This window comes from Oncorhynchus nerka, linkage group LG2 (assembly GCF_034236695.1).
Source record: "Oncorhynchus nerka isolate Pitt River linkage group LG2, Oner_Uvic_2.0, whole genome shotgun sequence".
NCBI classification, from domain to species: domain Eukaryota; kingdom Metazoa; phylum Chordata; class Actinopteri; order Salmoniformes; family Salmonidae; genus Oncorhynchus; species Oncorhynchus nerka.
In genome coordinates, this window is record NC_088397.1 from 5,709,630 (window position 1) to 5,724,227 (window position 14,598).

Genomic DNA, 14,598 nt, shown 5'->3' on the forward strand with positions numbered 1-14,598 from the left:
AATGGAAAATTAAAAGTGAATCGGCGATGGCTTGAATACCGGTGACGCCGAGCGCCGCCCGAACAAGGAGAAAGACTGACTTCGGAGGAAGTCGTGACAGTAACCCCCCTTGAGCCGCGCGCCGACACCGGCCTCGGGGACGACCCGGAGGACGAGGCGTAGGGTGACCCGGATGGAGACAGGGGAACTCCTGCAGCATCGACAGATCCAATACGTCCTCCACCGGCACCCAGCATCTCTCCTCCGGACCGTACCCATCCCACTCCACGGGGTACTGAAGGCCTCGCTAGACTCCTCGGGTCCAATATGGCTCGAACTGCATACGCCGGGGCCCCCTCGATGTCCAAAGGGGGCGGAGGAACCTCCCGCACCTCAGACTCCTGGAGTGGACCAGCACCACCGGCCTGAGGAGAGGCGCATGGAACAAGGGGTTAATATGGTAATCGGGGGAAGCTGTAACCTGTAACAAACCTCGTTCAGTCTCCTCAGGACTTTGAATGGCCCCACAAACCGCGGGCCCAGCTTCCGGCAGGGCAGGTGGAGGGTCGAGAGTCACCGCTACGGTCTGCGCCAGTCATCTGACACCTCCCGGCCCACTGAAGTTGCACATGAGTGGCGTCCCATGTTTCCTAGGGGCGGCACTTTGGTGGCGTACCTGAGCTCTGAGAGAGCACGTGTCCTAACCCAGCCTCGGACCTGTGTCCACCTCCACTATGAACGCCAAAGAGGGATCCGGAGAGGGACCGACTTTGGAGGAAGTTGTGACAGTTCCTCTTATAGAATATTAGCTTAACAGTTTTGTGGAGCTCCTGCACCTAAATTTAAACAGTACCGGCACCTATTTCAGTCTCAAGCACTTTAGATAAGAAATATAATATATTTTTAGAGAATAAAAGGGTGCCAGAACTGGCAAGACAATAATGTTTGTCTGTTTCTCTTCTACTACTTGCCGACTCAGGTATGAGGCTAGTAACATCAACAGTGAGGACAAACCCAGCCCTCCTCTCTCCTTCTGCACTGAGTCCAAACCTACAGTCACTGGGTCCTGATTGTGACAGTGGAGCACAGTTTGCACTGCAGGGTCCAGAGATGGCATCAGTGAAGCTGGAAGACTGCAGTCAAACACTGGAGCTGAATGTCAACATTAAAGATGAAGAAGAGGAGGAGAAGATTGGGACATCTGTTTCTCATGGTAAGAGCAGGTTCTAACTAACTAAGTTTGTGTTTTTCATTCCAACTTCCCACTGTGTATGAAAAGTTGCAGTAGAACTGTTTCAATGAGAAGGTAGATGTTATTTCATGCTACTGAGACTTGCATGGTTTGACACCAGCACCAGAGAGGAGACTAAAGAGGTGAAGTAGACAAACTGCCAGTGTTTTAAAGTTCTATGAAACAAAACCTGAGATACTTTTAGAATAGTTGTATTCCCCTTTTGCATTGCACAGCCTACTTGTATGAATACTTACAGGTAGCCTAGTGGTTAGAGCGTTGGGGCCAGTAACCGAAAGTTTGCTGGATCGAATCCCTGAGCTGACAATGTAAAAATCTGTATTTTTTACACAGTTCCCCGGGTGCCAAAGACGTGGATGTCCATTATGGCAGCCCCCGCACCTCTCTGATTCAGAGGGGCTGCATTACTTGCTGTTTGGGGTTTTAGGCTGGGTTTCTGTACAGCACTTTGAGATATCAGATGATGTAAGAAGGGCTATATAAATATATTTGATTTGGGTTAAATGAGGAAGACACTTTTCAGTTGAATGCATTCAGTTGTACAACTGACTAGGTATCCCCCTCTCCCATTCAGAACGTATTTAGACCCCTTGACTTTTCCCACATTTCTAAAATGGATTAAATAAATAAATAAATCTTCATCAATCTACACACAATACCCCATAATGATAATATAATAATACCCCATAATGATAATATAATAATACCCCATAATGACAAAGAAAAAATAGGTTTTTAGAAATGTTTTCATGAGATGCAGTGCTTCCAGCCCCTTGAAGCGTTGAAGGTCCCCAAGAACACAGTGCCCTCATCATTCTTCCCCCCCCACATATACTTATTAGTTCCATGTAGAACAATTACAAAAATACAATTGTATTTTCTCTTTTCACCCCCAACCCAAAGAGAGATGAAAACATAACAACCAAACATAAAGAAATCCAATAATATAAATAAAGTATAATATACAGTTGTAGATAATGAAGATTACTCTTCGACTAGAGCCAATATTCACATAAAATATAGAGAATATACAGATTTACAGTTCCAATGCTTCTACAATATCATCAGTTTGCAAAAACTCATTAAACAGATCCCAAATATTATGAAACTCTGGGGCTTTCTTTTTCACTATATAAGTACATTTTTCAAGAGCCAGGCTTGATGTTAATTATTTTAACCAATGACCAAGTGAGGGGGAACTGACATACTTCCAGTGGAGAGCAATTGAACGTCTAGCTTGTAATAGACAGAGGTCAAACATTTTTATTTTCTCTCCTGTGTAAAGAGATATTCTCTGGGTAAAGATTTTGGAGGCATAGCTTATGGATTAGTGGTATTGGGGTAGAGGTCATCTCAGAGATATAGCGCAGTACTGAGCTCCAAAACATTTGTATCTCAGCACATTCCTCCAGGCAATGATACAAGGTGCCTTGAACACACAGGTCTGGGTTATTAGGGTCAAATTTCAAAATAATTTGCAAATAAAGTCATTAAAAATCCTACAATGTGATTTTCTGGAATTTTTTCTTCTCATTTTGTCTGTCATAGTTGAAGTGTACCGATGAAAATTACAGGCCTCTCATCTTTTTAAGTGGGAGAACTTGCACAATTGGTGGCTGACTAAATACTTTTTTGCCCCACTGTACATATACATATGAGATGAGTAATGTAGGGTATGTAAACATTATATTAAGAAGCATTGTTTAAAGTGGCTAGTGATATATTTTACATCAATTCCCATTATTAAAGTGGCTGGAGTTGAGTCAGTGTGTTGGCAGCAGCCACTCAATGTTAGTGGTGGCTGTTTAACAGTCTGATGGCCTTGAGATAGAAGCTGTTTTTCAGTCTCTCGGTCCCTGCTTTGATGCACCTGAACTGACCTCGCCTTCTGGATGATAGCGGGGTGAACAGGCAGTGGCTCGGGTGGTTGTTGTCCTTGATGATCTTTATGGCCTTCCTGTGACATCGGGTGGTGTAGGTGTCCTGGAGGGCAGGTAGTTTGCCCCCGGTGATGCGTTGTGCAGACCTCACTACCCTCTGGAGAGCCTTATGGTTGTGGGCGGAGCAGTTGCCGTGGAGATGTTGTTACCTACCCTCACCACCTGGGGGCGGCCCATCAGGAAGTCCAGTACCCAGTTGCACAGGGCGGGGTCGAGACCCAGGGTCTCGAGCTTGATGTCGAGTTTGGAGGGTACTATGATGTTAAATGCTGAGCTGAAGTCGATGAACAGCATTCTCACATAGGTATTCCTCTTGTCCAGATGGGTTAGGGCCTATTTGGACGGTAAGCAAATTGGAGTGGGTCTAGGGTGTCAGGTAGGGTGGAGGTGATATGGTCCTTGACTTGTCTCTCAAAACACTTCATGATGACAGAAGTGAGTGCTACGGGGCGATAGTCGTTTAGCTCAGTTACCTTCGCTTTCTTGGGAACCGGGACAATGGTGACCCTCTTGAAGCATGTGGGAACAGCAGACTGGGATAAGGATTGATTGAATATGTCCGTAAACACACCAGTCAGCTGGTCTGCGCATGCTCTGAGGACACGGCTGGGGATGCCGTCTGGGCCTGCAGCCTTGCGAGGGTTAACATGTTTAAATGTTTTACTCACATCGGCTGCAGTGAAGGAGAGTCCGTAGGTTTTGGTTGTGGGCCGTGTCAGTGGCACTGTATTGTCATGAAAGCGGGCAAAGAAGTTATTTAGTCTGTCTGGGAGCAAGACATCCTGGTCCGTGACGGGGCTGGTTTTCTTTTTGTAATCTGTGATTGACTGTAGACCCTGCCACATACCTCTTGTGTCGTTGAATTGTGACTCTACTTTGTCTCTATACTGACGCTTAGCTTGTTTGATTGCCTTGCGGAGGGAATAGCTACACTGTTTGTATTCGGTCATGTTTCCTGTCACCTTGCCCTGATTAAAAGCAGTGGTTCGCTCTTTCAGTTTCACGCGAAAGCTGCCGTTAATCCACGGTTTCTGGTTTGGGAATGTTTCAACCGTTGCTATGGGAACGACATTGTTTAATGCACTTTCTAATGAACCTGCTCACCGAATCAGCGTATTTGTCAATGTTGTTGTTGGATGCAATGCGGAACATATCCCAGTCCACGTGATCGAAGCAGTCTTGAAGCGTGGAATCAGATTGGTCGGACCAGCGTTGAACAGACCTGAGCGCGGGAGCTTCTTGTTTTAGTTTCTGTCTGTAGGCAGGGAGCAACAAAATGGAGTCGTCAGCTTTTCCCGAAAGGAGGGTGGGGGAGGGCCTTATATGCGTCGCGGAAGTTAGAATAGCAATGATCCCAGGTTTTACCAGCCCTGGTTGCGCAATCGATATGCTGATACAATTTAGGGAGTCTTGTTTTCAGATTAGCCTTGTTAAAATCCCCAGCTACAATGAATGCAGCCTCAGGATATGTGGTTTCCAGTTTGCAAAGAGTCAAATAAAGTTTGTTCAGGGCCATCGATGTGTCTGCTTGGGGGGGAATTTATACAGCTGTGATTATAATCGAAGAGAACTCCCTTGGTAGATAATGCGGTCGACATTTGATTGTGAGGAATTCAATTTTTATTTTATTTTTATTTCACCTTTATTTAACCAGGTAGGCTAGTTGAGAACAAGTTCTCATTTACAACTGCGACCTGGCCAAGATAAAGCATAGCAGTGTGAACAGACAGCAACAGAGTTACACATGGAGTAAACAGGTAGGAAAAAAAAGAGTCTATATACATTGTGTGCAAAAGGCATGAGGAGGTAGGCGAATAATTACAATTTTGCAGATTAACACTGAAGTGATAAATGATCAGATGGTCATGTGCAGGTAGAGATACTGGTGTGCAAAAGAGCAAAAAAGTAAATATATAAAAACGGTATGGGGATGAGGTAGGTAAATTGGGTGGGCTATTTACCGATGGACTATGAACAGCTGCAGCGATTAGTCAGGTGAACAGAAGGACTTGAGTTCCTGTATGTTGTTGTGATCACACCACGTCTCGTTAATCATAAGGCATACGCTCCTGCCCCTCTTCTTACCAGAAAGATGTTTGTTTCTGGTATTTAATACACAAAAAAAACACTGGTATAGAAACAATACAACGGTCCGTGAAATATACCGGTACCACGAATAAACAGGCGTAGATACAAAGCCCGGCAACAAAATACCAGCCGTCAGATACAGTCTTCAACATAGAACAAACACATACATGTGTGAAACAGAGGGTTAAATACTGAATCTGTAATGGGGGAATTGAAACCAGGTGTGAAAAAAACAAATGGAAAATTAAAAGGAACAAGGGGTTGAATACCGGTGATCGGGGGAAGCTGTAACAAGGAGAAAGACTGAGTCTCCTCGGAGGAACTTTGAAGTGGCCCCCTTGAACCGCGGCCCAGCACCGGCCTCGGGGGCAGGTGGAGGGCAGGCGGAGGGTGAGTCCCGGATGGAGACAGGGGAACTCCTGCAGCATGAACATCCAATACGTCCTCCACCGGCACCCAGCATCTCTCCTCCGGACCTAACCCATCCCACCCAGGGGTACTGATCTGCCCCTCGCTAGACTCCTCGGGTCCAGTATGGCTCGAACTGCATACGAAGGGGGCCCCCTCGATGTCCAAAGGGGCGGAGGAACCTCCCGCACCTCAGACTCCTACTGGTGGACCAGCACCACCGGCCTGAGGTACAGGTCATGGAACAAGGGGTTAATATGGTAATCAAGGGGAAGCTGTAACCTGTAACAAACCTCGTTCAGTCTCCTCAGGACTTTGAATACCCCACAAACCCTGGCCCAGGTTTCCGGCTCATCTACAAAGGTGGAGACTGATGGAGAGTCATCAACCCGTATGGTCTGACCAGTCATCTGACACCTGGCCCACTGATGTGGTGCTAAACATGAGTCGTCCCATGTTTCCTAGGGGCGGCACAGATTGTGGCGCTCCTGAGCTCTGAGAGAGCACGTGTTAACCCAGCCTTGACCTGCGTCCACCTCCACTATGAACGCCAAAGAGGGATCCGGAGAGGGACCGACTTTGGAGGAAGTTGTGACAGTTCCTCTTATAGAATATTAGCTCAACAGTTTTGTGGAGCTCCCGTGCCTAAATTTAAACAGTACCGGCACCTATTTCAGTCCAAGTCAAGCACTGAATTAGATAATTGAACATATAATATATTTTTAGAGAATAAAGAAAGTGCCAGAACTGTCAAGACAATAACTTTTTGTGTCTGTTTCTCATTGTTGTTACAGGACTAGAATTAAGTCTGAGGGGAGTAACATCAACAGTGGAAACCCAGCCTGCCTCTCTCCTTCCACACTGAGTGCAAACCCACAGTCACTGGGTCCTGATTGTGACAGTGGGGCCCAGTTTGCACTGCAGGATCCAGAGATGGCATCAGTGAAGCTGGAAGACTGCAGTCAAACACTGGAGCTGAATGTCAACATTAAAGATGAAGAAGAAGAGGAGAAGATTAGGAAATGTGTTAATCATGGTAAGAGCAGGTTCTATCTAACTAAGTTTGTTGTTCATTCCAACTTCCCACTGTGTATGAAAAGTTACAGTAGAACTGTTTCATGATGAACTGTTTCAATGAGACGGTAGATGTTATTTTATGCTACTGAGACGTGCCTGGTTTGACACCAGTATTGCCAGCATTTATTTTATTAACTGAGCTATCTGGAGTGATCAGAGTGTAGACTAAAGAAGTGAAGTAGACAGACTGCCAGTGTTTTAAAGTTCTATGAAATGAGTCCGTGTAGTTTCTAACCCTTGTGATAGTGAGTGGAGGATGATATGAAATTAGTCTGTGTAGTTACTAACCCTTGTGATAGTGAGTGGAGGATGACAAGCCCCTTTTTAGCTTTCATCTCTTACCCACTTTTAGAATAGTTTTATTCCCCTGTATTGTACAGGCACCAGCTGGTATGAATATGATAGTGTGTCCCGGGACAGACAGAAGAGGACCGGCCACCCAGTTGAGCCTGGTTCCTCTCTGTTTCTTCCAAGGTTCCTGCTTTCTAGGGAGTTTTTCGTGGCCACTGTGCTTCTACATCTGCATTGCTTGCTCTTTGGGGATTTCGGGTTGGTTTCTGTAAAGAACTTTGTTACAACTTATGTAAAAAGAGCTTCATAAAATACATTTGATTGACATGTATATCACACCAATTGACTGGTTGTTCTGATGTTGTTCACACAGGAGACCATGTTGTGACATTCTCTACATCCAGAGAGCATCAGCAGGAAGATCACAGAGCAAAGATGTCTCACCACTGCCCACATTGTGAGGAGATTTTCCCATTTCTACCAAAGCTAATAATACACCTAAAAATACACACAGGAGAGAAGCCTTACTACTGCTCTGACTGTGGAAATAGGTTCTCTCGAATGGATGCCTTGAAACAACATGGTACACACACAGGAGAGAAGCCTTACTCCTGCTCTGAATGTGGAAAATGCTTCACAACATCAACATCACTAAAAATTCATCAGAGAACACACACAGGAGAGAAGCCTTACTCCTGCTCTGAATGTGGAAAACTGGGTGACTTCATGCAACAGGAGAGAATAACATCTGAAAAAATGCAGGGGCACCTGCTCCTACACACAGGAGAGAAGCCTTACTCCTGCTCTGAATGTGGAAAATGCTTCAAAACATCAACAAACCTAAAAATTCATCAGAGAACACACACAGGAGAGAAGCCTTACTCCTGCTCTGACTGTGGAAATAGGTTCTCTCGAATGGGTACCTTGAAACAACATGAACGTATACACACAGGAGAGAAGCCTTACTCCTGTTCTGAATGTGGAAAATGCTCATCAGAGAACACACACAGGAGAAAGATCCTGCTCATCAAAATAAAAACAACATGAGAACACACACAGGAGAGAAGCCTTACTCATGTTCTGAATGTGGAAAATGCTTCAGAGGTTAAAAATCATGAACATGTAATGGACAGAAGAGAAGCCTTACTCCTGCTCTGACTGTGGGGCGAGTTTCTATCGACTGGGCTACTTAAAAAAACATGAAGTATACACACAGGAGAGAAGCCTTACTCATGTTCTGAATGTGCAAAATGCTTCAAAACATCAACATCACTAAAAATGCATCAGAGAACACACACAGGAGAGAAGCCTTACTCCTGCTCTGACTGTGGAAATAGGTTCTCTCGAATGGATACCTTGAAACAACATGAACGTATACACACAGGAGAGGAGCCTTACTCCTGCTCTGAATGTGGGAAATGCTTCAAAACATCAACATCACTAAAAATTCATCAGAAAACACACACAGGAGAGAAGCCTTACTCCTGCTCTGACTGTGGAAAAGGTTCTTCTTCAAACAATGAGGTATCAACATCATGTTCTGAAAAATTACAGAGAAAAAGAGGACACACACAGGGAGAAGCCTTGCTCTGGTAAGAGCAGGCTCTGACTGTAAGTTTGTTAGAGTTCTGCTCTGAACTGGGAACTGTTTCAAAAACAACACTGTTTCAACACACACAGGAGAGAAGCCTTACGCCTGCCTGCTCTGACTGTGCATGGAAGAATTTCTTTGTTCTTTATGCTTAAAATCAACATCACTAAAAATGCATCAGAGAATACACTAAAGGTGAGAAGCCAAACTGCCTGACTGTGGAAAGTTCTCTGAAATGAGTCTGAAACAACTGTGGAAAGCCTTAGCTCTGACTGTGGAAGGAGTTTCTTTCACCTGGGTACCTTAAAACAACATGAACGTATGCACAAATTAGAGAAGCCTTACTCCTGCTCTGGCTGTGGAAAGAGATTCTCTCACCTGGGATTCTTAATAAGCCATGAACGTATACACAAAAGAGAGAAGCCTTACTCCTTTTCTGACTGTGGGGCAAGTTTCTCTCGTCCGGACACCTTAACTTTTTGCGTCGAGCCAACCCGGATCCGGGATCATGACTACAGCCTCAAGTCCATTACCATAAAGCAACGTTAACTATTCATGAAAATCACAAATGAAATGAAATCAATATGCTAGCTCTCATGCTTGGCCTTTTGTTAACAACACTGTCATCTCAGATTTTCAAAAATATGCTTCTCAACCATAGCAAAACTAGCATTTAGCGTTAGCATTTAGCGTTAGCATTAGCATTTAGCGTTAGCATCACCAGGCAACATTTTCACAAAAACCAGAAAAACATTCAAATAAATCATTTACCTTTGAAGAACTTCGGATGTTTTCAATGAGGAGACTCAGTTAGATAGCAAATGTTCAGTTTTCCTGAAAGATTATTTGTGCAGGAGAAATCGGTCCGTTTTCTGCGTCATGTTTGGCTACCAAAAAAAAATGAAAATTCAGTTATAAAAACGCCTAACTTTTTCCAAAATAACTCCATAATATCGACTGAAACATGGCAAACGTTGTTTAGAATCAATCCTCAAGGTGTTTTTCTACATATCTCTTCAATGATGTATAGTTCCTGGAAGTATGCTTCTCCCTCTGAATGGCATGGTAAAATGATTGCACCTGAGAATTGCGCACCAACTTAGACAAAGGACACCGTGCGGACCCCTGGCAAATGTAGTCTCTTATGGCCAATCTTCCAATGATATGCCTACAAATACGTCACAATGCTGCAGACATCTTGGACGAACGGCAGAGAGCATAAGCTCGTTCACGGCACATTCACAGCCATATAAGGAGACGATAGAAAAACAGAGCTTCAAAAATTCTGCTCATTTCCTGTTTGAGGTTTCATCTTGGTTTCGCCTGTAGCATGAGTTCCGTGGCACTCACAGATAATATCTTTGCAGTTTTGAAAACGTCAGTGTTTTCTTTCCAAAGCTGCCAATTATATGCATAGTCGAGCATCTTTTCGTGACAAAATATTGCGCTTAAAACGGGAACGTTTTTTTATCCAATAATGAAATAGCGCCCCCATAGCTTCAACTGGTTAAAATGACCTGAACATGTACACACAGGAGAGAAGCGTTACTCCTGCTCTGACTGTGGAAAGTGTTTCTCTTGAATGTGCCATTTCAAAAGACACCAAGGGAAACACGAGTGGAGCCTTACCACTGATCTGACTATAGAACATGTTAAAACACCAGCTGAGCTTAAAGGTCATTAGAGAAAAGACAAAAGGAGATAAGCCTTACTTCTGCTCTCAATGTGGCAAGAGTTTTTCCCAATTGGGCAATGTAAAAACACCAACGGCTACACACTTTGAGAAGCCTTATCACTGCACTGACTGTGGGAAGAGATTCTACAGATTGGGCCAATTAAAAAGACACCAATGTACACATAAAGGAGAGAAACCTCATCAGTTTTCTCAGACCAGCTAAGATTAGACACTCCACTTAATTATCATGTCATTAAATAATTGGCAACGTTGAATTGGATCAAATGAAGAAAGTGTAGAACACTATTGTAATCCTATAGTTTCTCACTGTGAGAGAACAATGCAGAGGAAAGGGAGTGTTATAGAATGTTAGCCTCTCTTTACTGATCAGTGTGCACCTTGTCAATTTTGGTGTGTTTTGTTAGCTTCTACTGTAAAGATATTGAGATTACCTTGAATTTGCTTTTAGGGTTGAATATCCTCTGTGAGACGTCTCACAATGGAGTCTGATGGGTGACTGGGTGGTACTGCTTCCCTCTGCAGGTTTCTGTGGGAATGAGCTAGTAGACACAACACACTGATTTTGCAAAACATTAAGGACACCTGCTCTTTTCATGACATAGATTGGCCAGGTGAACCCAGGTGAAAACTATAATCCTTAATGATATACAGTGGGGCAAAAAAAGCATTTAGTCAGCCACCAATTGTGCAAGTTCTCCCACTTAAAAAGATGAGAGGCCTGTAATGTTCATCATAGGTACACTTCAACTATGACAGACAAAATTAGAAGAAAAAAAATCCAGAAAATCACATTGTAGGATTTTTTATGAATTTATTTGCAAATTATGGTGGAAAATAAGTATTTGGTCACCTCCTACAAACAAACAAGATTTCTGGCTCTCACAGACCTGTAACTTCTTTAAGAGGCTCCTCTGTCTTCCACTCGTTACCTGTATTAATGGCACCTGTTTGAACTTGTTATCAGTATAAAAGACACCTGTCCACAACCTCAAACAGTCACACTCCAAACTCCACTATGGCCAGGACCAAAGAGCTGTCAAAGGACACCAGAAACAAAATTGTAGACCTGCACCAGGCTGTGAAGACAATCTGCAATAGGTAAGCAGCTTGGTTTGAAGAAATCAACTGTGGGAGCAATTATTAGGAAATGGAAGACATACAAGACCACTGATAATCTCCCTCGATCTGGGGCTCCATGCAAGATATCACCCCGTGGGGTCAAAATGATCACAAGAACGGTGAGCAAAAATCCCAGAACCACACGGGGGGACCTAGTGAATGACCTGCAGAGAGCTGGGACCAAAGTAACAAAGCCTACCATCAGCAAGGGCATTGAAGATTAAACGTGGCTGGGTCTTTCAGCATGACAATGATCCCAAACACACCGCCCGGGCAACGAAGGAGTGGCTTCGTAAAAGAAGCATTTCAAGGTCCCGGAGTGGCCTAGCCAGTCTCCAGATCTCAACCCCATAGAAAATCTTTGGAGGGAGTTGAAAGTCTGTGTTGCCCAGCAACAGCCCCAAAACATCACTGCTCTAGAGGAGATCTGCATGGAGGAATGGGCCAAAATACCAGCAACAGTGTGTGAAAACCTTGTGAAGACTTACAGAAAACATTTGACCTCTGTCATTGCCAACAAAGGGTATATAACAAAGTATTGAGATAAACTTTTATTATTGACCAAATACTTATTTTCCACCATAATATGCAAATAAATTCATTAAAAATCCTACAATGTGATTTTCTGGATTTTTTTTCTCATTTTGTCTATCATAGTTTAAGTGTACCTATGATGAACATTACAGGCCTCTCTCATCTTTTTAAGTGGGACAACTTGCACAATTGGTGGCTGACTAAATACTTTTTTGCCCCACTGTAGTTGTTGTTGTATTTATTTTGGATCCCCATTAGCTTTCAGTAGAAAACAAGATACTGCAGTTGCAGTGGGCTAAGGAATGAAAACACTGGAGAATTTAAAAAACATTGCCTGTTCTGATGAATCCCTGTTCCTGCTGTTTCACGCTGATGGGAGGAAACCACAAGTACAACATTGCAGGCTGGTGGTGGTGGTATGATGGTGTGTTTTCATGCCACATATTGGGCCCCTTGATAAAAGTGGAGCAACGTTTGTGTAAAAAATCATTGCCAATCAGGTGCATCCCTTCATGGTGGCCAGGAATGATTCCAAGAACATGACAGGGAATTCAGCTTACTGCAGTGGCCTGCTGAGTCACCAGATCTCAATCCAATTGTGCATCTGTGGGAGGACATGGAAGGAGCTATTCAGAGTAGATCCACTCCCAGCCAACTTGACACAATTGTGGGAAGCATTGGAGTCAACATGGGCCAGCATCCCTGTGGAACGTTCTCAACACCTTGGAGAGTCCATACCCCGACTATTGAGGCTGTTCTGAGGACAAAAGGAGGTATAACTCAATATTAGGAAGCCATTCCTAATGTTTTGTGCACTCAGTGTATATCAGATAAAGATGTTGTGGTGATCAGTTTTCAGCATTAGTTTGGGTGGATTATTTTATATTACTAAACCATTTTGTTTAATGATAAACAGGCTATGAATCAAATACTTGTGTTTATTAATTTGTCTTTTAATACTAGATTTGTTATTTTAGTCATTGATGATGAATGTATTTGAATAACTGTATTGAATATAATTGATCTGGTGGCAGGTAGCCAGCGGTTAAGAGTGTTGGGCCAGTAACTGAAAGGTCGCTGGTTTGAATCCCGAGCCGACAAGGTGAAAAATCTGTCATTGTGTCCTTGAGCAAGTCAATTAACTCTTATTTGTCCTGTAAGTCTCTCTGGATAAAAACATCTGCTAAATGACAAGAATGCAATGAAAAATAATGTTTGTACATGAATTCATGCTGGGCAGCCACTTTTTTCTGATGTGTATAATTAAATGAAATAAACTGTTTTTAGTTAAATACTGTATTTTGTCGTGGTAATTTCCTGTATTACTAAATGATGAGTTTACAAACCACACACAGGTCAGAGTTATATTTTAAACATCTTTAATTATATGAGCTTCACCATAGCCCTTTGACTCTCAGATCAATTCAGTGTCTATAAATGAATTCTCTGAGAGTGCTTACAAAAGAATACTTAGTATCTTTTATAGCCAAGATACACCCCTCAACTCACATGACGAACCACAGATCTCAGGAACTTCACAAAGACCTTTTACTTGAAAGAGGATTATCCCATAGCCAGATAGCATTAGCTATAAATTATCGTTCAGTTTGGTGTCTTGGATGAGGTTCTACTTCTCGTTCTTGGTACTTCATATTACCAAAACATTACTCATCCAATGGCATATATCAATTGTCTACTTTAGATGCTCCCATCTCAAATACACCCCACCCATGGACGAGTGAGCCTCTAGGTCATATACTATCTCAAAATTCAGACATTGTGGAGCCCTTCACATGGTTTCACAGATAAATTCATGATGAAGACAATGTTCAAACCTGAATTCTCCCTTTCTGATATTCTGCCTATTACCAGACATGTAAAAGACAAGCCTGACCTCTCCCCTCTCTGGGCCCTGTCGTAGAGAATCATTTCAAAATATAACACTTACAAGAACTTGTGAATTCAATATAGGCTTTTAATACAAACATATCAGAAGCCTAGATGGTCCGCGGAACACACACTTTCCCAGAGCACTGGCTCTGTCTTTATACACACACAGTATATGAGTCCATTCCATATGTTAATGAAGTTACTTCCCTCAAGTCATCGGTCACCATTATCTTTCAGTCCAGGCTTCTTCCATGTTCATGCCTAATAACGCCTGTATCCGCTCTTGATTAGATTACAATGGTGGCAGGACCCTCTCATGTCCTAAAATTAATGTATATCTATCTTACCCTAAGCACTTATGGCCTTTACCCTCTCTATCTAATCTTTATAATGATGTCCTGCTCCTTCCATAATAGATCATGTATTTAAGGGTCACCTCCTCCTCTTTGCCCTAAGCCCTTATGCACAGTAAAGCAAGTATGGCTTCGGCCATTACACTTATGTCTGTTTAATCTTTGGTTTCCTGTCCGCTTTCTGTTTGTGGTCTAATGTATACCTATCTTTGCTCAATAGTGTCATATCTGTCTCTATATGTAACAAAAACTACAACAGCCCCAAGTGACTTTTCCCTAGAGGAGATAGGAAAATGCAACTGCCAACAGTATAGTCCAAAAGAAGACATTCTAATGACAAGTATAAAGTAAATAGAACATCTATGTTACCTAACTAATTC

General features: G+C 43.0%; 1 protein-coding gene across 6 annotated transcripts in view; it reads left to right on the plus strand.

The window, feature by feature from the left end:
- LOC135573307 (gastrula zinc finger protein XlCGF57.1-like) overlaps window positions 1–14,598 on the plus strand; it is a 103,440-nt gene that overhangs the window by 10,199 nt on the left and 78,643 nt on the right. For 3 of the 6 annotated variants that reach the window (XM_065022196.1, XM_065022218.1, XM_065022169.1), the window contains exon 3: window positions 959–1,192. In XM_065022196.1, the coding sequence (XP_064878268.1) occupies window positions 959–1,192 (234 nt within the window). Of the gene's footprint in view, window positions 1–958; window positions 1,193–6,506; window positions 6,704–7,408; window positions 7,493–14,598 lie in introns of those variants that run through there. The other 3 variants (XM_065022173.1, XM_065022228.1, XM_065022187.1) reach the window with 3 other exon arrangements.